Below are 27,717 nucleotides of genomic sequence, written 5' to 3' on the forward strand. Positions count from 1 at the left end.
GTGGTTGCTGGCAATCCTTGGCATTCCTTGGCTTGTGGCAGCACAACTCCAATCTCTGCCCCTGTCATCACACGGACTTCTTCCTGTGCTTCTCCTCTGTGTTTCTTCACATGGCTTTATAAGGACACCAGTCATTGGATTTAGGGCTCACCCTAATCCAAATGAGCTTATTTTAACTTGAGATCTGCAAAGATCCTATTTCCAAATAAGGTCACGTTCTGAGGCTGTGGGTGTACATACATTTTCTGGGGCATATTGTTGAACCCAGTCCACGACCTAAACAGTGTTTTTCAAACTCCATTGTTGTACGGACACCTTTTGAAGGAAAGAAAGCTCTTTTAGATTCCAATTGTAAACTTAAATTATTTGTGTAAATATATGCAAGCATAAAACCAGATATAAAGTCTTTACACGTATATAGCTCTTATGCAACTGCAAAACAAAACAAGTAGCACCAATAAAATTTGCATAAGATATTAATTTAATATGACAGTTGCTTTTCTATTTTTCCAGAAACTAAGTTGCCACATGAATGTAGTACCAACAATGCTAACGCAGGTTCTTTTGTGTTCATCATACTTAGGCCCACCAAGAGCTATGTGATGACTCTACTATAACTACTGGAAAATCTTCCGTGTTGTTGGGTCTTTGCTTGGTCCAAGTGCAGTGTAGAGTAGGGCAGTGTTTTTCAGATTTCTAACCACAGCCCACAGTAGAAATTCATTTTATTTCATAGTCCATCACACACACACACATACAACTGGAGAAAATTTTCTAAAACAGTGCTTAGCCACACTGCATACAGCGACTCATTCTTTTTTTTTTTTTTTTTTGCGGTACGCGGGCCTCTCACGGTCGTGGCCTCTCCCGTTGCGGAGCACAGGCTCCAGACGCGCAGGCTCGGCGGCCATGGCTCACGGGCCCAGCCTTTCCGCGGCATGTGGGATCTTCCCGGACCGGGACACGAACCCGCGTCCCCTGCATCGGCAGGTGGACTCTCAACCACTGCGCCACCAGGGAAAACCTCATTCTATTCTTTTAAAAATACCCGTTACATGGGCTTCCCTGGTGGCGCAGTGGTTGAGAGTCTGCTTGTCGGTCCAGGGGACGTGGGTTCTAGCCCTGGTCTGAAAAGATCCCACATGCCGCGGAGCAACTGGGCCCGTGAGCCACAACTGCTGAGCCTGTGCATCTGGAGCCTGTGCTGGAAAAAAAAAAAAAATGGGTAGAGGCTTAAATAGACATTTCTCCAAAGTGAAATCAGCCAGTCACGAAAAGGTAGATACTGCATGATTCCACCTCTATGAGACATCTAGAGTAGTCAAACTCTTAGAAACAAAAGGTAGAAGGGTGGTTGCCAGGGGCTGTGGAGAGGCAGAAACAAAAGGATGTTTAATGGGTATAAGTGTCAGTTTTGCAAGTTAAAAAGGTTCTAGAGATGTGTTGTACAACAGTGTACATAGAGTTAACACTACTGTACACTCAGAAACGGTTATGATGGTAAGTTTTACATTATGTGGGTTTATGTGAGCCACAGCTACTGAAGCCTGCGCACCTAGAGCCTGTGCTCTGCAACAAGAGAAGCCACCGCCAGGAGAAACCCACACACCACAACTAGGGAAAGCCCGCGTGCGGCAACGAAGACCCAACGCAGCCAAAAATAAATAAAATTTTAAAATAATAATAATGAGTAAAGAGTATACTTTGGGGAATCTGGCTGCCACTGTTTAGATCCTGGGGTCTCCTTTTATTATATATATGACTCCCATCTAGTCACTCTAATCTGCCTAAGCCTCAGTTTCCCCATCTAAAAAATGGTGTTTTCATAATAGTACCTACCAGCGGATCATTGTGAGGATTAAATGAAAGGATCCAAGAAAGTGGATCCACGAGTGGTGTTTATCACACAGGAGTCAGTACGCATTAGCTATTATTTTAATATAACTACTTCTTAAGACTGCCCTTGTTCTTTTTGCATTAACTTAAGGCTTAAAGCAGTACTATTTAACACTAAAGAGATTAAAAAAATAAGGCAGGGCTTCCCTGGTGGCGCAGTGGTTGGGAGTCCGCCTGCCGGTGCAGGGGACACGGGTTCGTGCCCCGGTCCGGGAGGATCCCACGTGCCGTGGGGCGGCTGGGCCCGTGAGCCATGGCCGCTGAGCCGTCGCGTCCGGAGCCTGTGGTCTGCAACGGGAGAGGCCACAGCAGTGAGAGGCCCGCGTACCACCAAAAAAAAAAAAAAAAAAAAAAAAATAAGGCAGCTAACAACAATTCATTATTTTTTTTCTTTTTTGGATTTCATGTTGATTTAATCAAAATCATTGGTTCAGGATGTTGTATCATACTTGGTTCATTCAAAGCCTTTGACTGGTTTGTTTATTTACTTGTCCCTTTATCCCTATGCTCACCTCCCATTCATCTATCCACCATCTTTTGTTAGTTTGTTTCTTTGTAAAGAAGGGATTTCTAAATTTTTTTATAATCTTTATTTTGTAATTTTTATTTAAAAAATTTTTTTGGTCACGCTGTGTGGCATGCAGGATCTTAGTTTCCAGAGCAGGGAATCTAACCCGCGCCCCCTGCAGTGGAAGCACGGAGTCTTAACCACTGGACCGCCAGGGAAGTCCCAAGAAGGGATTTTTTTAAATACATGCATTTAAAATCTGTTTAAATGTGATTGGGTTATTTATCTCATTCTATGTCCTATTTTTTTTCTTATTGAACCCCACTTTTTTTTTCTAAAATCTTAACTGTACAATTCTGACAAATAAATACACCTGTGTAATCCATATCCCTATCACAATATAGAACTTTCTGATATTTCCCCAAAGTTCCCTCCTGCCCATTCCTAGGCAATTGCCCTCCTGCTCCCTGCATCCCTCCTCAAGGCATCCACTATCCTGACTCTGACTTTTTCCATCTTAGAGTAGTTTTGCCTATTCTAGAATTTTGTGCAAATGGAATAATATAGTATATATTCTTTTGAGTCTGACTTCTTTAGTTCAGTATTATATCTGTGAGATTCATTCATGTTGTTGGGTATATCAGTTGTTTGTTCTTCTTTATTGCTGAATTGTGTTCCATTGTACAAATACACTGCAGGGTTTTTTTTTTATCATTCTCCTGTTGATGGACATTTGGGTTTTCCCGGTTTTTATTCTTTTATTGCTATTGTAATTAAAGCTCTTATGAACGTTCCTGTACAAGTCTTATTGTGGACATAGTTTTCATTTCTCTTGGATAATTACCTAGAAGAAGGATTACTAGGTCAAAGGGTAGATCTATGTATAACTTTATAAGAAACTCCAAAGTCTTTATTTAAAGTGATTGTATCTTTTGTACATTTCAGCCAACAATGAATGAAAGTACCAATTGCTCCACATTTGTCAACATTTGGTGCTATCTGTCTTTTAAATTTTAGCCACTCTAATGGCTATGCTGTGATTTCTTATTGCGGTTTTAATTTGCATTTCTCTGATGATTAAGCATGTCAAGCACTTTGTCAAATGCTTATTGGTCATTCTTGTATGTTTCTTTATGGAGAGTCTGTTCAAGTTTTTGCCTTCCTCCCTTTTAAGAAATGGGATTATTTATGTTTTTACTGTTGTGTTGTAGGAATACTTTATATAGTCTGGAAACTTGCCTATTCTTTTTCTTGATAGTGTTTTTTGATTAGTGAAAAAACTTAATTTTGATGAAGCTTATAAATTTTTCTTTTATGGTTTTTGCTTTCTGTGTCCTATATAAGAAATTTTCATGCACTCTCAGGTCACAAAGATATTCTCCTAGGTTTTTTCTAAAAGCTTTATAGCTTTAGCTTTGTGTATAGTTCCATGATCTGTTTCAAATTAACTTTTGAGTGTGCTAGGTGATGGGCACTAGGATTTTTTCCCCATATGCACATCTAGTTACTACACTATTTACTGAAAGACTTTCCTTTCTCATTGAATTGCTTGGGTGCCTTATAAATTCTAGTAAGGATTTTTGTTGTTGATTCTGTAGGATTTTCATCAAACAAGTATGTCATCTTCAAATAAAGATGGTTTTTACTTCCTTCTTTCCAATCTTTATGCCTTTTATTTCTTTTTCTTACCTTATTGCCTGGCTGGGATTTCTAGTACAGTGTTGAACAGGAGTGGAGAGAACAGATATCCTTGCCCTGTTTCCAGTCTTAAAGGGGAAACATTCCAGTCTTTTATCATTAAGTATGGTGTTAGCTGTAGGGTTTTTGTAGATATTCTTTACTAGGTTGAAGATGTTCGCTTCTATTCCTAGTTTGCTGAGAGTTGTTTTTAATCATGAATGGATGTTGAATTTTGTCAAGTGCTTTTTTGGTATCAGTTGATAGTATCATATAGTTTTTCTACTTTAGACTGTTAATATTGATTTTTTTTTTTTTTTTTTTGTGGCCACACCTCATGACATGCAGGATCTTAGTTCGTGGACCGGGGATCAAACCCATGCCCCCTGCAGTGAAAGCACAGAGGACTGCCAGGGAAGTCCCATCATCGATTAATGTTTGATCTTGAGCCAGTCTTACATTCCTGGAATAAACCCCACTTAACCATGATGTATTGTTCTTTTTATGCATTGCTGGATTCAACTTGCTAATGTTTTATTGAGGATTTTTTTTTTTTTTTGCGGTACGCGGGCCTCTCACTGTTGTGGCCTCTCCCGTTGCGGAGCACAGGCTCCGGACGCGCAGGCTCAGCGGCCATGGCTCACAGGCCTTGCTGCTCCCCGGCATGTGGGATCTTCCCAGACCGGGGCACGAACCCGTGTCCCCTGCATCGGCAGGTGGACTCTCAACCACTGCGCCACCAGGGAAGCCCTGTTGAGGATTTTTATGTCTGTGTTCATAAGAGATGTTAGTTTATAAGGTTTTTTTTCTTCTTTTACTTTTCTTTCTTTCTTTTTTTTTTTTGGTCTGTTAGCTCCATAAAATAAATTAGGAAGTGTTCCCTCCTCTTCTGTTTTCTGGAAGAGATAGTGTAGAATTGTCATTATTTCTTATTCAAATATTCGATTAGAGTTCTCCAGTAAAATTATCTTGGCCTGGAGATTTCTTTTCTGGAATATTTTAAACTACAATTCAATTTCTTTAATGTTATGTATTTTATTTTGAGTGAGTTTTGGTGGTTTGTGGTTTTTGAGGTATCAGTCCAATTTATCTAAGTTGTTGGATTTATATGTGAAGAGTTGTTTATAGTAGGTCCCTATTATCCTTGTAATGTCTGCAGAGTTTGTAGTGATACCCTCTCTTTCATTCCTGATATGGTTAATTTGTTTGTCCTTTCACTCTCTTTTTTTTCTTGGTAAGTGTTGCTAGGAGTTTATCAGTTAATTCTTTTCGAAAAACTGGGTTTTCGTTTCATTTTTTTTCTATTATTTTCCAATTTTTTATTTCACTGATTTCTGCCCTTATTAATACTTATGTTCTGCTTGCTTTGGATTATTTTCTTTTCTTTTTTCTAATTTCTTACGGGGGAAGCTTAGAATGTTGATTAAGACCTTCTTCCCTAATATAAACATTTAATGCTATAAATTTCTAAGAAGCAACTTTAGCTAGATACCACAAATTTTGATATGTTTTCATTTTCATTTAGTCCAAAATATTTTATAATTTCACTTGAGATTTTCTTTATGACCCATGGGTTATTTAGAAATGTAGGGTTTTTTTAATTAAAAAAATTTATTTTTATTGAAGTATAGTTGCTGTACAATGTTATATAAATTACAGGTATACAATATAGTGATTCACAGTTTTTAAAGGTTATACTCCATTTATTTTATTGTAAAATATTGGCTTTATTCCCCATGTTGTGCAATATATCCTTGTAGCTTATTTTGTACCTAATAGTTTGTACTCCTTAATCCCCTACCCCTATATTGCCCCTCTCCCCTTCCCTCTCCCCACTGGTAGCCACTAGTTTATTCACTATATCTGTGAATCTGCTTCTTTTTTTTTTTTATATCCACTAGTGGGTTGTATTTTTTAGAGCCTACATATAAGTGATATCGTACAGTATTTGTCTTTCTCTGTCTGACTTATTTCACTTAGCCGAATGTCCTCTAAGTCCATCCATGTTACTGCAAATGGCAACATTTCTTTTTTTTTTTTTATAGCTGAGTAATATTCCATTGTAAATATAGACCACATCTTCTTTATCCATTCGTCTGTTGATGGATACTTAGGTTGCTTCCATATCTTGGCAATTGAGAAATGTGTTGTTTAATTTTCAGTTGTTGGGAGATTTTCCTGGTGTTTTTCTGTTACTGCTTTCTACTTTAATTCCATATCGTCAGAGAACATACTTTATATGATTTCAGCTCTTTGAAATTCGTTAGAGTTTATGTTATGACTCAGAATATGGTCTCTTTCGGAGAATGTTTCACGTGCACTTCAGAAGAATGTCTATTTTGCAGCTGTTGGGTAGTGAGTCAATTAGATCTGTTTGGTTGCTGATGTCGTTCAGTCCTTCTATATTCTTATTAATTTTCTGTACACTTAGTTCTGTTAATTACTGAGTTCTATTAATCACCGAAACCCACCTCAGGATTTCATCATGGACATGGGGGTACAGAGAGCAGAGAAAAGAAAAGAAGAAAAAAAGGTCTTTGAGCCACAGCTACAGGGCTTCTCGTAGAGCTTTCTCTGTCTACTCCCCAGTAGCCACTTTTGAGTTTTGAGTTGCCTTGAGTTCAGGTCAGAGGATACTGGAGGAAAAACAGTAGACTCACTGCTCTCTTGCTGGTACTTTAAATTCTCATCTTCCTCAATCTGCCTGCTACTGTTTACTTTTCAGAATTGTTGGATAGCTACTCTATGCATGCATTCTGTGCAGGTTTTATAGGAACAGTCAGTGGGAGAGACAGATGCAGTATGCTTAATCCATCTCAGCTAGAACCAAGACTACTGTCCCTTCTCATTGTTTTAAATTTCCTTATCCCTTTGATGTCTGCGTGATCCGTAGTGATATCCCCTCTTTCATGGATGATAAAAGCAATTTCTGTTTCCTCTTTTTTTAATCTTAATCTTACTATGGGCTTATCCATTTTATTAAGTAAAGAACCAGCTTTAAGCTTTGTTAATTTTCTCTATGGTTTATTTTCTATTTCATTGCTTTCCAGTATTATCTTTATTATTTCCTTTTTTTCCTACTAGCTTTTAGTTTAATTCGGTCACCATTTTCCAGCCTTTTAAAGTAGAAAGTTAGATTATTTATTGTAAGCCTTTCTTCCTTTCTAATATGTGTTTAGCACTATAAATTTCCCTGTAAACACTAGTTTATCTGCGTATGTTGCATTTTTATTATCATTGTTTGAAATATTTCCTAATTTCCTTGTGATTTCATTTTTGTTCCATGGGTGATCTAGAAGTATATTGTTTAATTTTTTAATATTTAGGGATTTTCTAGATATCTTATGGTTATTAATTTCTAATTTAATTCCTTTGTGATTAGTAGAAATGCTTTGTTAAAATTTATCAAGACTTATTTTACGGCCCAGCAAATGATTTATCTTGATGAATGTTTCATGTGCACTTGGAAAGAATGTGTGTTCTACAGCTGCTGAGTATAATGTTCTGTGAATCAATTAGATCACTCTGGTTGACAGCGTCACTCAGATTTTCCATATCTGGACTGATTTAGTTTCTACTTTTTATATCAGTTGCTGAGAGATGGATGTTAAAATCTCAACCCCAATTGTGGATTTGTATATTTCTACCTTTTGTTCTGTCAGTTTTTGTTTCATGTGTTTTGAAGCTCTTTTATTAGGTACACATTTATAATTATTTTGTCTTTTTGATGTAGTGACCCTTTTATCATCATGAAATGATAAAATCTTCTGTATCCCAGGTAATACTCCCTGTCCTAGAATTTATTTTGTTTGATATTAATATAACCACTCCAGCTGGTTATGGTTAGTGTTTGCATGGTATATCTTTTTAAAAAAAATTCTTTTAATTTCAACTCACTTTTCTCATTATATTTAAAGGATTTCTCTTATATACAGACATAAGTGGGTCTTGCTTTCTTATCCGGTGTGACAACATCTGCCTTATAATTGGAGTACTCCATTTTCATTTAATGTAGTTATTAATACAATTTAGGGCTGAAATTCTGTTTGTTTTCTATACATCTTTTCTGTTTCTGCTTTTCCCCCATGTTCCTCCTTTTCTGCCTTCTTTTGGATTAATCAAAAAGTGAGTATTTGTTAGTTTTAATTTCTCCATCATCTTTTTAGTTATAAGTTTTTGCCTTTTTGTGGGGGGTGTTATTCTATGGATTGCAATATTCATCTTCAGCTTGTCAGAGTCTCCTTAGAGGTAACGCTGTACTTAAATTTAAATATGGGAAACTTATTCTCTCTCTTGTACTAACATACACTACTAGTATTTACTCTAGTGCACATCTGTATACTGGTGATGAATTTTCTGTTTTTGTTTATCTGGAAATGTCTTTATTTAAAAGCCTTCATTTTGAAGGAGATTTTTGTTGGACCTAGAATTCTGGGTTAACATTATTCTTGAAGCACTTTCAAAATGCTGTTCCAGTTCTTCTGATCTTCTTCTTTTTCTTTTTTAATGAGAAATTAACTGTATTCATATCATTGTCCCATGTATGTAATGTGTCATTTTTCTCTGGCGGCTCTCTTTACCTCTGAATTTCAGCAGTTTGAAATGCAATATGGTGTAGTTTTATTTGTATTTATCCTATTTAGGATTCTTGAGCTTGTTGGTTTTGTAAATTGATGTCTTCCACCAAATTTGAGAAGTTTCTCTCCATTATGTCTTCATATATCTTTCCTGCCTTATTTTGTTCCTCTCTGTTGTATTTTCTGTCTCTATCAGGACTCTAGGTAGCTCATATAAATAGAATCATACAATATTTGTACTTCTGTGTCTGGTTTATTTCACTTAGAATAATGTGTTCAAAGTTCATTTATGTTGTAGCGTGTATCAGAATTTCCTTCCTTTTTGAGGCTAAATAATATTCCATTCTGTGTATACACCACATTTTTTTTTTTTTTTTTTTTTTTTTTTGCGGTACGCGGGCCTCTCACCGCTGTGGCCTCTCCCGTTGCGGAGCACAGGCTCCGGACGTGCAGGCTCCGGACGCGCAGGCTCAGCGGCCACGCCTCACGGGCCCAGCCGCTCTGCATCACGTGGGATCTTCCCGGACCGGGGCACGAACCTGTGTCCCCTGCATCGGCAGGCGGACTCTCAACCACTGCGCCACCAGGGAAGCCCATACACCACATTTTTTTAATCCGTTCATTTGTTGGTGGACATTTGGGTTGTGTCCACTTTTGGCTATTGTGAATAATGTTGCTGGGAACCTTGGTGTACTTGTTTAAAAGGAGCAATCTGATAACTTATTTAGCATATATAGCTAGGAGCAGAATTGCTGGGTCACAGGATATTTGCAATCTTATGTAACCAAGTATTTCTAGATGGTTCACCAGAATGGCTGGACCAGCCTACATTCTCAACAGCAGTGCATGAGACACCCCCCACCTTCCCACCAACACTGATATCCAGCTTTCTAATTTTTGCCAGTCTAATAGCTGTGAAATAATACCTATTTCTCTGATTACCAGTCTCCAGGGTTTAAAATCTATCTCATGTTTAGAAAACCATAATTCAAAAAGAGTCATGTGCCAAAATGTTCATTGCAGCTCTATTTACAATAGCCAGGACATGGAAGCAACCTAAGTGTCCATCAACAGATGAGTGGATAAAGAAGGTGTGGCACATATATACAATGGAATGTTACTCAGCCATGAAAAGAAACAAAAGTGAGTTATTTGTAGCGAGGTGGATGGACCTAGAGTCTGTCATACAGAATGAAGTAAGTCAGAAGGAGAAAAACAAATACTGTATGCTAACACATATATATGGAATCTAAGGGGAAAAAAAAAGGTCATGAAGAACCTAGGGGTAAGATGGGAATAAAGACACAGACCTACTAGAGAATGGACTTGAGGATATGGGGAGGGGGAAGGGTAAGCTGGGACAAAGTGAGAGAGTGGCATGGACATATATACACTACCAAATGTAAAATAGCTAGCTAGTGGGAAGCAGCCGCATAGCACAGGGAGATCAGCTCGGTGCTTTGTGACCATCTAGAGGGGTGAGATAGGGAGGGTGGGAGGGAGGGAGACGCAAGAGGGAAGAGATATGGGAACATATGTGTATGTGTAACTGATTCACTTTGCTATAAAGCAGAAACTAACACACCATTGTAAAGCAATTATGCTCCAATAAAGATGTTAAAAAATAATAAATAAATAAAATCGATCTCATGTTTAAAGACCTTCAGAGGAAGCTCTGTGGACACTCCCCACCATCTTCTGCCCTAGTGTTTAACCAGTTCATGGTTAAGAAACTGTTATAACCAAAATCTTTCTTGCTGCTCATGAACTCAGCTCTTTGTCTGTTTGTTTTAATTAAAAATGGCATAGGAGGGAGCCCTTTGCTTTCCACAGTCTCATTTTGGACCATTTTCTTTTTCAGCCTCTAACCTCAGTAGAAACCTTCCCAGAATTCATCACCCAGGTCTCAGACACCCCCCAGTCTCTGCTAGGGGCGACCATGGGAACCAGCTCTGAGGGCAGTAGCTCAGGGATGGACAGGGGGGCCTCCTTCAAATGCAAGCAGCAGCAGATGCCTTGGCACCTCATCCAGGAAAAATTATCAAACAATTCTCTGCCTACAAAATCCCAGAGCTTCTCAAGGAGTCTGAACCCAAGGTGGACTTTGCTAAAGAATGGCACGAAGAAGCAACATCCCGTGTCAGAGCTGTTCGCCAAGGTTCCACTGAGGGAGAAGCTGTCCTTGTTCCCAGCTCACTACAACCCAGAGCTGGTGCTGAGTGACAAGTCACGTGAGTGCTAGCGTACAGGGATGTGCGAAGAGCTTAGGGGATGGAGAAACCAACAGAACCTGTCCTAACCTTGGAAAGTGCCCCATCTGAGGGGGATGTAGTCCCTGCCTTCAGGTAGACCCCAGTCTGATGGCGGAGACATAGTTTTTGTTCTTAGGGGGTCTCTAGGCTTATTGGGAAAGCAAAAAAATGATAAAAGTAGAGCTATGTCTAAGTGCCCTCTTTAATCTTTCCCGTTCTCATTCAAATGAGGCCCACTCAACTGAGCCTGTACAAGTTGGGGATGTTAAGTTTGAAAAAAAAAAAAAAAAAACCGGGAAGAGAAACTGTTTGGAGGAAAGGCACAGCGGCTGATTCTGATTCTGCAACTTCCGCCAATTTTCAGCGGGAGACCCTAGTGGGAGGTGGCCTTCGCCAGGAATGTGTGCTGAGTCCAGCAGCACTGACTGATGATGCCAACGCCTTTGCCTTTCCAGAAAACCTCTCCCTGCCCCAGGAGTGCTGCTTCTGCGGCCGAAGCTCTGGCGAGAAGAAGGAGCTGGATGTGCCCTCCCTCCTCCTCTTGCAGAATTCTCACAGCCATGCCGTTTCCCTGAATGACCTGCTGGTGGTTGCCACTGCAGCCCGACTGGATCCGAGGCCTGGCAGAAGCCATACAGGTGCTGCGCGAGACCGGTGTATACAGGATCGGGAAGCGTACAGCCACTGCATGACCTCTGGCCAAAGAGGATGTGAGAGGAGCTAGGTAGGCCCATCCATATTCCCTTCATGTGTCTGGTGCATTGGCAGGCACTATACGTATACTTCTAGAATGTTGGGTAGGTAGGTGGACTGATAGGTTCATAAATACATACAGGTAGGTAGACAATTAAGACTTAACCTCAGTCAAAATGTGACCCCCTTGCAATGTATATTTCTGCTATGACTGATCCGGCCCCACTGCTTTAGGTACACTTAGCCTTGTTTTCCACTCATAGCTGAAATTGAGACAGTCGCTAATGCCGGTCCCGTAAGTAGAACCATGCCAACCGTGAGGGGTTGATTTCCACACCTTTTGTGCTCTGCCAGCCTGGCCTAGGTCCAGGTCACTTGCCCTGAGAGCTGGCCCTGTGATGGTGTGTACTGAGGGCACGGAACAACAGGATAGCGGCGCCTGAGAAGATCTGGAAACAAAGACCCTTAAGCTTTGATTCCACTGTGTAAAAGGACCAAAGAGATAGCAAGGGAGCCCTCTGTCAGAAAGTTAGTGCTTCTAAAGGAAGGTGATATGTAAAAACTTAGGAGAACTCTACAACGTAGTATTGCCTATGGTGGAGGGATCTGTGCTGCTTGGCTGATTATGGAAGGAGATACATTTTAATCATCTCCCTCACTCCTGCCAGCCACCTAAGGCAGACTGTGACCAGACAGTCTGACCTGACCCCCTCGTGACCTGTAGCTCACACTGCAGAAGGGCTGGCGAGTGAACCTCAGCCCATAGGGATCACTTTGGGTGCTCATAAAAATGCATATTCCAAGGATTGCTCCTGAAAATTCTTATTCAGGAGGTCCTGCTGGGGGCCCAGGAATATGCATTTTAAGAAGCTCCTCTAGGTGATTCTGTTGGTCCTCTTACCACCATCAGAGAAAAACTGGGCCTGGTGTTTCCCAAACTTCCGAGATGATATGAATCATATGGGGCTCCTTGTTAAGCCTGTAGTTTCCAAGGCCACACCTCTGGAAATCCTGACACAAGAGATTTGGGACAGGCCACTGAGAATTTGCCTTTCAAGGAAGTATCTCAGGTGTGGTAGTGAACACTGTCCTGTGTTTAGACCCAGGTCTGGGCAGAGGAACCTGTGACGGCCAGGCCTGACCTGTGGGCCTGTGATAGGAACAAAACTCCCCAATCCTGATGGGGCTCAAACCTACCCCCACTGTCTTCGGTTCATAATTTTCCAGAATTTTAAGTTATTTATGCTCCTACTTTTAAAAAGGGGGATCATGTAGCAGATTACAATAAAAACTTATACTTAATATGACTGTTAAAATGAAGTTATAATGATCAGAAGCCACACAGGGACAGGGAAGAGATAATTATATTGAAAGGATGTGATAAAGTGCTTCCCGTAATGACCATTGAATTTGGCTCTAGACAGAAAAAGCCAAACATAGCATTCTGTTTTGGACTTTGTTGTCTCCCCAGTCAGAATAGAGACTCCTTAAGGACATGGACTATGCCTCCACCATCGCACTGGGGTCTCTCTGAAGGCGGGGGCTTCATCCTCCCACCCCCACCCCACACTGAGCTCTTGGACATCCCTGTACACACTGGCACTCACATGACCGGTCACTCAGCACCAGCTTTGGGTTGTAGTGAGCTGGGAACAAGGACAGCTTCCCCCTCAGTGGAACCTTGGCGGACAGCTCTGACACGGGATGCTGCTTCTTCATGCCATTCTTTAGCAAAGTCAGCTTGGGTTCAGATTCCATGAGAAGCTCTGGGATTTTGTAGGCAGAGAAGCTTTCGATATTTTCTCCTAAATGAGTAAAGATAAGTTTACTCATCTAGTAAATAGGTGATTCTTTAGGGGAGACTTCTTTCCCTGCCTCTAATTTCTAAAAGCGGTTTGTCATGTGGTCACTTGCTATTATAGACTTACTACCATCCATGGTGGATAATGGCTGAAGGTATTGACATGTTTTCTAATGAATATTAATGATGGTAAAATTTACCCTTTTTTGGTAGCGTACTCTCCAGGCGCCAGCACTCCTCTAAATATATATATATATATATTATCTAATTTAATTCTAATCATAACTGTACACTTTAGAAAAGAAAAAACTGGGGCTCAAAGAGCATAAGGCTTAACATTCAGGAGGTTCCACGGTGGTGGAGGAAGGATTTGAGTCAGACGTTGCCGATTCCCAGCCCTCAAGCTCTTAAAGCTACACTATTATTGTTCTTTCAAATGGCATTTTTAATATTAGGCTTCAGTTAGAGCCGAGGGAATAATAAATGGCTCTTTTGTGAAGGCATTTCTGTAGGAAGTAGTGATGGCCAAGGCCAAGCAGGGCTTCCTAGAATACCGTGTGGTGTCACCAGATCTCAGAGCTGGTCCTCTGCTTTTAGATCAAATAATGGCTTCTAAAAATTCCCAACTAGCCAGATTGCAAAGGACCGACACATACAAGTCTGATTATATACAGCAGAATGCCTGTCAACACACTGATTTACAAATGGAGCAGGATGTGGTGTGAGAATAGGGCTTCTGCATAATAAATAATGTTTGAATGAAAGAGGGAAAGAGCAGAGCAGAAGTCCAAATTATGGGTCATGGGCTTTCTTGGTAGGTGTAATAATAAAACCTCCCACACATCAAGTTTCTGTACCGTATCTCATATAGTCCTCAGGTCAGTGCTGTGAGTTTGGCAAGGCAGACATTACTACTTTATCCTCAAATTGCAGATGAAGAGAATCAAGGTTCGGGGACATTAAATGATTTGCCCAGACTCACACGAGTGGTGGGCTCTGGACAACATAGCCTGATATTTCTTCCTCTTTACCACCCTGCCATGAACTTAGATCGCATCCTGACCCATCCTGAGGAAGGGACCCCTGACAATTTCCTCCATTTTTCTGCTTAAATCTCTATGATCTCATCATCCTTCCTTGGGATCCACTTTCATAGTGAGTGGGCCACGTATTTAGGGGATACATAGGCCATTGTGTAGGATTTTAAGGATGATTTAAAGCTTGCTAAAGCAGGGTGCCGGGCACCCTACTGAATAACGTAGCTGCAGTGATGAAGCTGATGGTGTTGATGGTGATGAGGATACTGTGCTGAAGGTGTTGTTCCCAGCACTCTGGACACTTGCTTTCGGTGTACTAAAAGCCTCTCATACGGTATCTCAATCCTCAAAGCAACCCTTTGTGGTAAGTACTGTTGTTATTCTCTTTTTTCAAATGAGGAAACCAAGGTTTAGAGAAGTTAAGTAACGTGCCCAAGGGCACATAGATACCAAGAGCTAAGTTTGTACTCTTACCTGCCACCACTTGTTATCTGTGGCCAGCTTTTAAATGATCCATATCAAATGTTTGGGGCTGTAAGGATGCAGGAAGATGAATGTTGTATAGGAGATCAGCTCGGTGCTTTGTGACCACCTAGAGGGGTGGGATAGGGAGGATGAGAGGGAGATACAAGAGGGAGGTGATATGGGGATATATGTATACATATAGCTGATTCACTTTGTTATACATCAGAAACTAACACAACATTGTAAAGCAATTATACTCCAACAAAGATGTTAAAAAAAAAATAAAGTTTCTGGTTACTGTGGATGTGAATCACCTGAGTGCCTCCTGACCCATTAGATAGGAATGGTGATGATGAGTTAATTGGCTGGAATATTCTAGAAGCCATTTTAAAGGAAAATCTAAGAAAAATCTTTTTTTTCTTTTTTCTTTCCAGAATCAGACTGGATCTCTGCCACTGTGTCCCTTTCCTCCTCTTACTCCCAGGAAATGATTTGTTTCTTCCTACAGTGTCTACAATGCCCATAGAAGCAACTGAGTTTTATTTCCTCGTCTAGACATCCTGGTCTTATGACTACCACCCATTAGCACCCTGAGGCTAATAGCCTTGCCTTTTGTGCCTCCCCCCCACCCCCCACCCCCCCACCCCCCCACCCCCGTTAGCTTACAGTGCTGGAGGACCATGACTTCTGGGAGTTACTGGTGCTGCCCAGGACACACACCAGTTGCCCCACTGGTGACATTCCTGTGGGTCATCCAGAACACTCCCAAGGACAGAGCAACACGAAGGGAGGAGAGCTGCAGAGAAGGACTCACAATTTCCAGGAGCCCAAAGCCCTCAGGGCACCAACAGGCCAGTGTCAGTTTGTCTTCAACTCCAGAGAGAAAAGACAGAAGGCTAAGCTTGATGGAGGACTCTGAGTAAGGGAGTTGAGGCGGTTGTAACTTCATCAGGTAAAGAAAGACCAGACCTCCTCCTATGCCAGCACCTCCGTGCGCAAACATCTTCTGGCTATCTCCCTTACCAGCCTAACTCAAATTGCTGATGTCTGCAGGTGTTTCTTCCATTGACCTGCAGAAATGATGCATCTTCCCCTCAAGTGTGCGTTAATCAAATAAACTGCCATGCTCCATGCCAGGATGAGCCGCCTGAACCAGAGTGAGAATGGGAAGGGGCGGGTGGGAGAGAGTTCTGAGCACCTCTCATTAAGAGAGCTCCAAATGTGTCAGGAGGCTCTGAAGAATTCTTTTGGATGAGTGGTCTTCAATAAGCCTCGTCCTCCTTGCTGGGAGCCCACAGCCTGAGGTGGCCCTTTTGGGGGCACCATGGCTGCCATGTCTCTGGCTAGCATAGGGCCTGGCTAGACTCGAGGCGTAACATCTCAGTTTGTCCGCCAGTTCATTCTCTACCGTCTCCAGGAATGTGAGTCAGGAGTTTTGCCTCACTTGCTCTTCCTGAGTTAGATCTCTGGGATGAGCTTTAGAGGAGGAGTATGGAGCACAAGAGGAGGGAGAAGGGTGAGGTCTGAAGTCAAGCATCTGCTTTGCAAGGTTGACTCACTTTGCTTGATGGATTCCCAATGGGTTGAATTTCTGGCCTCAAGGATGTCAGGGGATTCTGAGATACTTGAAGCCTACAGTACCCTTCAGGCAAAAGACTTTAATTATCCAAGATATTGAATGGAGAAGTTAGGCTCTAGCCATTTGTGTCCAGCTGTGAAACACACACAAAGACACACCACCTTTATCCCGACCTAGGCCTGATTATCAAGGACTCCTGGTAGAGGGTTCTTTTTAGTAGTAATTCAAGGCCCACCTGAACACCAGAAGAAGGAAGCCCTGGTTACCACTGGGCAGGCTAGTAAAAGCTTAACTGTCACCTCACCCGCTTTCACCAGCCCTTTCCTGATGCCATTATCACTATTGGATTGCCATAGGTCATAGTCTGGCCCAGACAAAAGATGTAAGACTTGCTGAAATGGGGCTTCCTGGAAGCTCTGTATCTTTCCCCTTTTCTCCCTAGTCACCAGCCCCAGCGAGTCAAGGTTCCTGAGCTGATAAAAAGGAAGTCTCTTAATAAGGTGAAGTCAGAATTATTTGTCTTTCTAAGGGACAATTTTGATCCTAGAGACAGGGTCGGCTTGCTGGGCATGCAGTCTGTGCAGTCACCCAGGGCTCCACACCAGGAAGAGCCTTGCGTTTGGTTTAATGCTCTGCCGTTACCACCTTGAAATTCTGAATAAGTTTTCAGTGAGGAGTCCTGTATTTTCATTTGGCACTGGGTCCACCAAATTAGGTAGCTGGTCCTGCCTATAGAGACTGTAACGGCTCTGAGTTGTCCAATGAGAAGGCAAAATGTAGTCTGCCTTTCTAGCCCCACCCACCTCCTGCCTGTGCAGCCATGGGGATATGCAGAGCAGCTGTCTGCTGAATGCTCATGGGGGACAAAAGACGCTTGTGGTGGTCCTTGCCTCCATGGAGTGCACAGTCGGGTAAGACAGGTCCACGGACAACTAGCCTGAGTTCAGTGCCGCTGAAAAAGAGCACCGGTGGATGAGAAGGAAACGCTCTCACACCCAGCTGCGAGGATCAAGTCTGCTTCAATAGAAGAGGTGATATTTGAGGTGACAGAAAAAGATAAATGGACTGTTTTTTATTAAAAAGATTTTTAATGTAAGAAAGTTTTCCATTTCAGCGATGATTTATTTGCCTTTGCATGAAGTTTTGTATAAAAATTTAGGTTCAAAAAAATTTAGGTTCAAATCCCTTTCTCCTACAAAAATTTTTTTTAGGACTTAGGGGCGGGCCATGGGTTCAACCCCTGGTTGGGGAAGTTCTGCATGCCGCGCATGTGTGGCAAAAAACAAAGCAAAACATTTTTTTTAAATTGATGTATATAGTTGACATACAATATTATATCAGTTTCAGGTGTACAACATAGTGGTTCAATGTTTACACACATTATGAATTGATCACCACCATAAATGTAGTAACCATCTGTCACCAAAGTTATTACAATATTATTAACTACACACCCTATGCTGTACATTACATCCCTGTAATTTATTTATTTTATAACTGGAAGTTTGTTTCTCTTAATCCCCTTCACCTACTTAGCCCAACTTCCTCCCCTCTGGTGAACACCAGCATGAGTCTGTTTCTGTTTTATTTTGTTTGTTCATTTCTTTTGTGTTTTAGTCTACATATAAGCAAAAAAAAAATGGTATTTGTCTTTGTCTGACTTATTTCACTTAGCATAATACTCTCTAGAATAGGGAGGGTGGGAGGGAGGGAGACACAAGAGGGAAGAGATACGGGAACATAGGTATATGTATAACTGATTCACTTTGTTATAAAGCAGAAACGAACACACCGTTGTAAAGCAATTATACTCCAATAAAGATGTAAAAAAATAATAATAATAATACTCTCTAGAACTATCCATGCTGTCACAAATGGCAAGATTTCGTTCCTTTTTATGGCTAGATAATATTCCATTGTGCATGTATACCACATCTTCTTCATCCGTTTATCTATCGATGGACACTTAGGTTGCTCCCATAACTGTCCTATTGTAAATAATGCTGCAATGAACATAGGGGTGCATATATCTCTTCTAATTAGTGCTTTCATTTTCTTTGTATAAATACCCAGATGTGGAATTTCTGGATCATATGGTAGTTTTACCTTTAATTTTTTCAGTGACCTGTGCACTGTTCTCCATAGTGGCTGCACCAATTTATGTTCCCATCAACAGTGCACAAGGATTCCCTTTTCCCCACATCCTCACCAACACTTGTTATTTGTCATCTTTTTGATAGTAGGGATTCCGACAGGTGTAAGGTGATCTCTCATTGTGGTTTTTATTTGCATTTCCCTGATGGTTAGTGATGCTGAGCATCTTTTCATTTGTCGGCCATCTGTATGTCTTTTTTGGAAAAATGGTTATTCAGGTCCTCTGCTCATTGTTTTAATTGGATTGTTTGGCTTTTAAAAAAAAATTTCCTATTGAGTTGTGTGCTATTTCTTTATATATTTTGGATATTAACCCCTTACCGGATATATCATCTACATATATCTTCTCCCTATAAATAGGATTTTTACAAGTGTATATGAGGTGTGGGACTGAGGTATAAAGTCCTGGAAGAAAATAAAAACAACGCTGAACATGATTAAGAAGTAAGGTCTAGTCCAGTTTGGCTGGATCAGAAAGGAAAAAGTGGGAGATGACGATAGAAAGATAGTTTAAAAGAAGACATTGGAGACCCAGGTGCTCTTTGTTTATGTTGTCGTTATTGTACCCTACATGATGGTGGACCTGTTTGTGTGGCTGTCTCTCCACTGCACTGTACCATGTCTTTACTTCTTTGTATCCCCTGCTTTCAGCCTGGTGCTTAGGACATAACTGGATTCGGTAAGTACTTGCTGAATAAATTGATATTGTGAAGAGTGTAAAATGTTATTCTGGGAGGTGTTGACCTAATTCAGTGGGCAGTGGGAAATCACTGAAGGTTTTTGAATGGAAGAGAGACTTTATTGAGTGTTAGAAAGGTGAATCTCATAGTAGATGGTAGAATGGAGGATTGGCAAGGGAAGAGAACGAAGGTGGGAGAGAGATTAGGAGGCTCATTACAATGACGCAGACTTCAAGCCCTTGCAGCCCCTATCAGGATGGCTGACTGTGGGAAAGAAAGGGAGACGGGTGAGAAAAACATTGTCGAGCTTGGACATAGCAGCTGAATGAATGGAGGGGAAAAGGAAAAGAGAACAAGAAAGATGGCTTCAAAAGAACTGAGTCCCTCGAAAGAAAATAGGAATTTTGGGAGAAGGAGCTTTGGGGGAGGGAGATCAGGGTCATTGTTTCATAAAGCAGATGGATGAGTTTCTGTCTCCAGATGGATTTAAAAGAGCAGCACTGAAGGAAACATTTCCAAATACAAAAGTGATTTCCTAAAGACAAAATTGTTAAATGTAGCCATGTTGGACGGGGTAGGTTCTCCAGGCTCAGAACTGGGTAGGTTCTCCCGGCAGCTTAAAAGATCTTTGTGCCCCCACCCATCACACGAAAGTAGTCAGTTTGGCTGGGGTGAGGGGGGTTGTTGACCTGGATTTAGAAAGCTCCCTCAGAGGGTCCAGAGGCACAGCCAAGTCTGGGAACCACTTACCTGGCTCATCCCACTGGACGGCCCCAGTCCACCTCAAACAGGCTGGGTAGCTCTCCCTAGCCTTAAAAGAGCCATTTCAGATTCCAGTTTTCCCTCCACCCTGTCAGGGAGTGTGAGGCAGGCAGATTGGCAGCTGTTCCTGCGTCCTCCCCCACCCATACCGACTGATTACATGAGCCGAAGGTAATCATTCACAACCCTTGTCTTCACAGCTGGCATATCACTTAGCTTAATTACAGCACACAGTGGCATTTCAACTCAAGGAATCTAAAAAGGCAATAAAACGGGTTTTGCAAATTGTTAGGAAGGCAATGAAGACCTTGAAACTGCAATTTACTAAGCATTGCTTTCAATTCTTTTGCATTCTCCAGCCATGACTCTTGTTATTAACCAGCAGCCTGGGAAAGCAGATCAGACCATGTGTCCTGCGGAGGGTATTTCACATCTCCTGAGAACACGCTGTGTGCTGGAGAGGTGGTGAGAAGCTCCGGGAGCTGCCTTGAGGTGGGAGGGGATGGTTCTGAGCATGTGTTTTTCCCACCAGGCACCCACTAATCATGCTTCCGCCAGGACTCTCCCGAACCATGGGCCCTGACTGGCCTGGGGTGGCCTTCATCAAGCCCCCTCTTCCTCTTTATTCCTGAACATCTACTGTCCCCAAAAAGCATGAGGAAAGAAAGCAAAATCTAGGATTTAATTTAAAAAATCTAGATTTGGTGCTTGGTGTCTTCAGTTCTCTGTCTGACTTCTTTTGCTGTCTTATTTCCTGGCTCCTCTTAATTCTTGAGTATGTACTACTTGGGCAGCCATTTTATTTTATTTTTTGAATTTTATTTTTTTATACAGTAGGTTCTTATTAGTTATCCATTTTATACATATTACTGTATACATGTCAATCCTAACCTCCCAGTTCATCCCACCACCGCCACCCCCCACCACTTTTCCCCCTTGGTGTCCATACGTTTGTTCTCTACATGTGTGTTTATATTTCTGCCCCACAAACCGGTTCATCTGTACCATTTTTCTAGGTTCCACATCTATGCGTTAATATACAATACTTGTTTTCCTCTTTCTGACTTACTTCACTCTGTATGACAGTCTCTAGATCCATCCACGTGTCTACAAATGACCCAGTTTCATTCCTTTTTATGGCTGAGTGATATTCCATGGTATATATGTACCACATCCTCTTTATCTGTTCATCAGCCATTTTAAAGGGAAAGACTATGGTGTCTCTCTAACACCCTGCTTCGCCAAGCCTAGGAGTCTTAGTAATGATAATAAAAAGGGACCCTGCCCATCTGAGAAAGGGGCGGAAGCAGTAGGAAGTCCAAGCAGGCACTGAGGTTCCCTTGCTGTGAGCAACACTGGTCAGCATGATAATTGGGAGCAGAATGCCCGCTGCCTCCTCAGTCATGCCAGGTGGGAGAGCAAACACCCAAGTCCTGCTGGCAAACCAAGCAGGGTCCTCACAACGTGGCCAAAGCAAACAGGAGCCGAGGCAGCCCGCTGTGATGGACTCTCACTTCCCCTTGGATCTGGTAGAGGGTGAGACTGAGGCAGCCAAACCCAGGTATCAGGGCATCAAGTAGCCATGGGGACACTCATATCCATCCCCAGGCTGGGGCACAAGCTGGACCCTTGCTCTCCTTGCCATGATCCCCTTTGAATTTGGCACAGGCCAAGGAAAGTCTGATCATGATCAAGCATGTTCACATGTATTACTTTGTTCTTCACAGCAGTCTTGTAGATCAGTATTATCCCCATCTTGCAGATGAGAGAACTGAGGCTAGGGGACATCAAAGACAGAGAGCCTGGACTTTGTCTCAGGGCCTCTGACTCAGTGTCTGCTGCACTTCTCATCCCCTCTGCCTTTCCACTCCAAACTCTCCCATGTCAGTTCCCAGTCCCATCACCGGCAGAGCTCCCACACTCTACGCGGGACTTGAGTTCTTTCTTTCCATTTCTGAGAAAGTGAGCAGCCGCTCAAAGGAGGGAGAGGGGGTTCTTTTTGTTTTTATACCAGGAAACAGCTAGCTGACCTCCCTGATTCTGTCTGCCACACCCACCAACACAAATGGAGGCCCAGTGAGATGAATTTGTTTACAGATATTTTCAGTTATTTGGATATTTCAATAGTGTTTCTGACCCCCACCCCTTATTTAAACAGGAAAGATCTGAATCAAGATCTCTGGTTTTCATGTTAAAATTTGGTTGTGTTTGGACATCGTCTGAATAGACCCTCTTCTGACTTGCAGCCTCTTGGTGTCTCTAGGGCCCAATGAAAATTCATATCCCTTGCCACCTGGTTGGGAAATTTATATTTCACGGAGAGCTGCACAGTAGCTATATTCATATCTAATGGAGGGACTGGGCTGCTATTGAGAAAAGAAAAGCCAGCTGTTGGGATGGCTGCTTCCTTCTGGGTCCCCATTCCTCAGCAGATTCCCTGGTTATTTGAAATTCCCTGATTATTTTTCCAACATGACTGTTTGAGGGGAAGGAGGGACAGGAGGAAGAAAGAGAAATCGTTCATTGGACTCGGACCCTGTAACCAGTCCTTTTCCCCCTAACATTTTCATTTGCTCTTCTTCTGGGAACCCTGCAGGGAAAAGCCACTGTCAGAAGGGGTCCGGGAAAGTGGAGGTCGAGGGCGTGATCGGAGCAAGTCCTCCATCCCCTTCTCTGGAGAGGAAGCTTAGAAGGCAGAGTGGGGCTGGGGGTCCCCAGGAGAGAGCGAGGTCTGTGCGGAGCTGGTTTGGAGCTTCTGTTGGAGAAGGTGCGGCCCCGGAAAGGCGCATCAGGGCGAATTTGCCTGTAACTGGAGATTAGGACACGCGGAGTAAAAACCTCGCTCCCCGCCACCCAGACCCGAAGCGCGGTTGCAAGCAACCCAAGCAGTACGACTGATTCGGGGCGCTGAGCCCCGCACTCCCCAGCGGGGAAAAATCGCGGGTGGACCATTACTCCCAGCCTGCTTCCCCGACACCGCGCCTCACGCGCGCTGTCCGGCCGAGCGCATCAGGGCTCCGGCGCCGGACCGGGCGGGCAAAAGGGCTCCCCGCAGAGAAGCCAGGCCTTCGCCCCAGCGGGGTCGGAAGAGGATCTGTCGGGGCCGGAAGCAGGACAGAGGTTGGGGGAACTGTGCCTGAGCTCCCGCTGAAAACGCTCATGGCAGGGCCGGAAAGCCGGTTACCGTGTCAGATTCAAGATTGAACAGGCCATGTCCCCAAAGCCAGGGGAGACCTTGAACTCCTGGACCACCACTGCTTGAACTTACACTTCAGGCTTGGAATTAGTTTCTAGTGTTTAGATCTCGTGCTCCCACGCAGGGAACAGAGCTTGGACATTCCAGCGTGGTCACCTCCGTTCGGTTGCTGCTCCCATAAGGACTCCCATGAAGACAGGGTGGGAATGGGCAACCTCAACCTCAGAACTGGGCTTAGTTACATCCAAGTTATAGTCTAGAGAAGTTTCAGGGAAGGTCTTCTGATGTCCTAAACCCAAGAAGAGCTTTCAGCCCGGCTGTTCTCCTGACTTATTTGCAGCCTCAGAGTAAAACACAGACTGTTAGGGGTGTCTCTGCCCATGGTAGCTGTGATTTACTAGCATCTGTCTCTTCCCAGAGCCATTGATTCTCTTGGTGTGGTGGGCTACAGCCTGGACACCAGAAGAAAGGGAACTGAGCTCTCTCCCTTTCCCTCCCTCCCTCCTTTTCTTCCTTCCTTCCTTCCTCTCTGGGGGCTGTGGAGAAGAGTGGAGTTGGATGTTACTTTTCCTTTAATTCACTTCTCAGTCATTCTAGTCACTCGGCTAGGACTAGACAGAGGGCGAGTGGCTGAGGGTTTTTCTGGGACTCGTGTAATTGGGGCCTTAGCAAGGTCTGAGAGGAAGCTGAGGCTGGTGGGACATTTTTGCTGACACAAAGTCCTGAGCTATACCGTGTTGATATGATTCCAGCATCAACACTGTAGCTGTTAGTATCATCCCTCTTTTACAGACGAGAAGGTTATGCTCAGGGAGATGAAGACTCTTGCTGAAGCTGGTGGGGAGAGGGATCCCGGTCTGTGCTGGATCTGTTTGACCCTCACAGCTTCTCCCTACTCCGTCCATGGCCCAAGAATGACTTTGAATTGAGAGTCAAAACAGGCTCCCTCCACATCATCTTCAACATTAAAAATGATAGTCATAGTAACTATGTTCTTAAAGTTTAGTGACCAAGTCCCTCCCCAAACAGTGAGGATTTCCTCTTGTTGGGTATGTGCCCTTAACCTTTCACAGATGCCCAGTGTCCCTTCAGAAGGATGTCCTTTGAGGGATGGGAATCCAGCTGGTACCTGCCAGCTCTTTCCTGCTCCCCCCATCCCCCAAGGCTGGAAATATTTTCAGAGTCCCACTTCTGAGGCCCTAGAGAACCATTTTTTTTTTTTCTGATCATGTTAATTTATTAGTGGACCCTCACTTTTTTTTAACATCTTTATTGGGGTATAATTGCTTTACAATGGTGTGTTAGTTTTTGCTTTATAACAAAGTGAATCAGTTATACATATACGTATGTTCCCATATCTCTTCCCTCTTGCATCTCCCTCCCTCCCACCCTCCCTATCCCACCCCTCCAGGCGGTCACAAAGCACCGAGCCGATATCCCTGTCCCATGCGGCTGCTTCCCACTAGCTATCTACCTTACGTTTCTTGGTGTATACATGTCCATGCCAATTCTTTATCTAGCTGGAGAGAAACAATGCCCCATGGGATGCTCCTTCCTCGGCCTCGAGCAGGCAGCCAGGCTACCCTCAAGAAAGGCCGCCACTGGATTCTTGGCAGGAGAAAGAGAGAGAGGATCTCAGAACCTTCCCTCGTCTCAGTCTCTCTCTTTCCTCCCTCCCTCTCCCAGCCACCCCCTCGCTTTCTTGTCCCACCAGTTTTCAAAGTGGAGAGGATGTTTACCCTCTGGAGTGTGGCCGGGATGGCGCTGAGGTCAGAAGCCTGATTCACCGCAGGGAGGCACACGAGCCCGGCCCCCAGCCAACGGCCCGGAGCTCCGCAGAGGGTGAGGAAATCCAGCCTTGGAAACCCCACACAGCCCTGCCAGTGACTTGCGTCTGTGACTCCCCAGCCTCCCAGGCATCCCTCTAGCGACCCGGCCCTTCCTCCCAAGCCCGCCCGCTAAGCCCGGATGCTCGCTCAAGCGTGCGAGGACTCCGAGGGGCGCTCCCCAGCCCCAGTCGCTGTCAGAATTGAGGGCTCTGGAGAGGATGTTCTCATAATCCACCCCACCTCACCCCCAGTTTACTTTAAGACTTTCCTGGCTTGTCTGGTGCATCCCTGTCCAATGGCTAGAGATTTCTGCTCACCTCCCCCCACCCACCCCAGCCCCCAACCTAGCTGAGCGACTCTTCTGTGCCCTTGGAGAGAAGGAGCCAGGAGGTGGGGTAAACTCACGAACTTGCACCGTCCCAAAGGGCAGGGGTTGGGGATTCAAAGGGTTTGGAAGTGAATCTCAGGATGCGGGGAGGAAGGGGTAGCAGCCTCCCAGCTCTTCTAGTCCATGACCTCCGAGGAATGGCTCCCCACTTCAGAACCCAGAAGGGGTTGATATTTCACCAGCTACCCCGTTCCTCCCACCTGGAGGCTCCGGGATGGACTGTCCCCTAGCCCAGCCAGCCGCCACGTCCCGAGTGGGGTCAGCGTCCTCACCTGTGCAGCTCCACCCCGGGCCCTGTCTGCCCGAGCATGTCTCCTCGGCCCCCGCCTGACCCCGACCCACTGATAAGTCCACAGACGGCCAAACATCGTTAACTTCTTTGCCTTTCTAGACTTCTCTGCCTGTCCTTTCCACGAGCCCGGCTGAGGGCTCAGCTGGTGAGTCTGCACTGTCCCCAGGGGCTGGACTCCGGTGCACCACGCTTTTGGCCTTTCCCCCACATCCCCTCCCCCATCCTCATGCTTCAGGACCCGGAGCCAGCTTTCTGTGAAACACGGTTGGTCTAAAATAGGGTTCCTTCACCCTCTGTCTCGCCACAAGTCCCCTTGTCTGTGTAGATTCTGTCTCAGAAGAGCTCCAGGAAACGGTAAAAATTAAGACAAAGAAAGGAGAAATTGATGTCAGAGTGTCAATAATGATTTCAGAAACTGAAACTTAAAACCCCTCTCAGCTCCACCTTGAACTTGGGCGGGGGGGGGGGGGGGGGAGTGAAAAGGATTGGACTGTCCACTGGGACTACATAACCACCAAATAATGTTCTTGCTTTCTCAGTTTCCTTTGCTTTTTGAAATTTTGCTCACACACACACGAAAAGGGAATTACGCTAATAGGAGACCGTCTGCATCAAAACAACCAGTTGCTGGGAAACATCAGAATGCTGGTGGTTTCCCCCTGGTATCACAGGAGCACGGACAAAGCCCGTGTGGGTCATGGCCCCAGGTTCGCAGACCCTCCGTCCAGGGTGGAGGGAGCCACCGTTACAAAGCTGGGTCTTCTCGCCGCAGCTGCGTGCTTCAAGCACCCCGACTGCCACCAGCGACACCGGTTCTGCCCTCAAATCCTTCCCTAGATCTCTTCTCTTCACTCCTCCAGAGGAAGAGATGGCTACTGGAAAAAGACCCCAGGAAGACAGGCTCTGGCCAAAGAGGAAGTGTGGGGTTGTGGGGAAGTGGCATCCACAGGGAGGGGCAGAAGGGTCCCGAGGGTGGGAATGGGGAACTCTTCTTCCTGGAGCTGAGCACTTAAACCCAAGTATGTGGCTTACACTAATTCAAGCAAATATTTGGATAATTGGAACATTTCCTCACCTGAAATAATGCAATAAGGGGACCAAGAAGTTAAACGTCCTTTGATCAGAAATCAGGTAAGAAAGCCCCTCACGCCTCTCCTGGGAAAGAGGTCTTTTGACTGAAAAATAAATAGATAATGTCATTATCTAATTTTTTTTAAAAACCTTTAAAATTCGATTTACCAAATCCATACCTCAATTCTGACGGGATAAAACTTTATAACAAAATCTTGGGGAAGGCATATCTTGTTTTCAAATCTGAAACACTGCCCCGGGGCATTTGACTACCTTGAAATTCCCCCAAATTCCAAGTTGTTAGTCTGCGTCGCAAAGCGCTCAGTGTCAGCGCGCGTCCTCTCCTCCTTGGGTAGATCCGGCTCCTGACGAAGGAACTCTGCAGGGCCCGAATTCTCTCTTGACCTTTTCTCTAAAGAGCTGCCTAACGTTTTTTGCCCAGGTTCTTTACACTGCCCAGGTAGGATAAAGACGCAAACCATTCTGCCTTCCAAAGAGTTCCTGAAAGTGGTGGGAATGCGCGGCTGAAGGTCCCCTCACCCCGCCCAGCAAAGCGCTGGCAAAGGCTCGTTGGTCCACCAGCGGAATATCCGGTGCGGTAGAAAGAGGCTCTGTTGGCGACCTGGGATCGCGGAGCCACGCCTGGAGTTTTGGGAGGCAGGATGCGGGGAGGTCGGCTCGTTGCCGGGATCCCGCGGTTGGTGGGCGCCTCTGCGGAGAGCGAGACGCGGCCTCTGCAGCACCTCCGATCCCTCCGACTCCTCGCTTGCCTCACTCGTTCCCCAACTTCATCCCCGCCGACCCTCCCGACCCCAGGCAGTTCTGGCCGTCCCAGATGTCCTCTGGGAAAACTAAGCGCG

The 27,717-nt window shown here is 44.2% G+C and overlaps 1 protein-coding gene across 1 annotated transcript in view; it reads left to right on the forward strand.

Annotated features, from left to right (window-relative positions):
* TTLL6 (tubulin tyrosine ligase like 6) overlaps positions 1-11,634 on the forward strand; it is a 35,174-nt gene extending 23,540 nt beyond the window's left edge. The window contains 2 exon segments of the mRNA XM_032617477.1: positions 10,520-10,889; positions 11,366-11,634. Coding sequence (XP_032473368.1) covers positions 10,520-10,889; positions 11,366-11,634 — 639 coding nt within the window.
* The last annotated feature ends 16,083 nt before the right edge of the window (positions 11,635-27,717 follow it).

Source organism: Phocoena sinus, chromosome 20 (assembly GCF_008692025.1).
Source record: "Phocoena sinus isolate mPhoSin1 chromosome 20, mPhoSin1.pri, whole genome shotgun sequence".
Classification (NCBI taxonomy): domain Eukaryota; kingdom Metazoa; phylum Chordata; class Mammalia; order Artiodactyla; family Phocoenidae; genus Phocoena; species Phocoena sinus.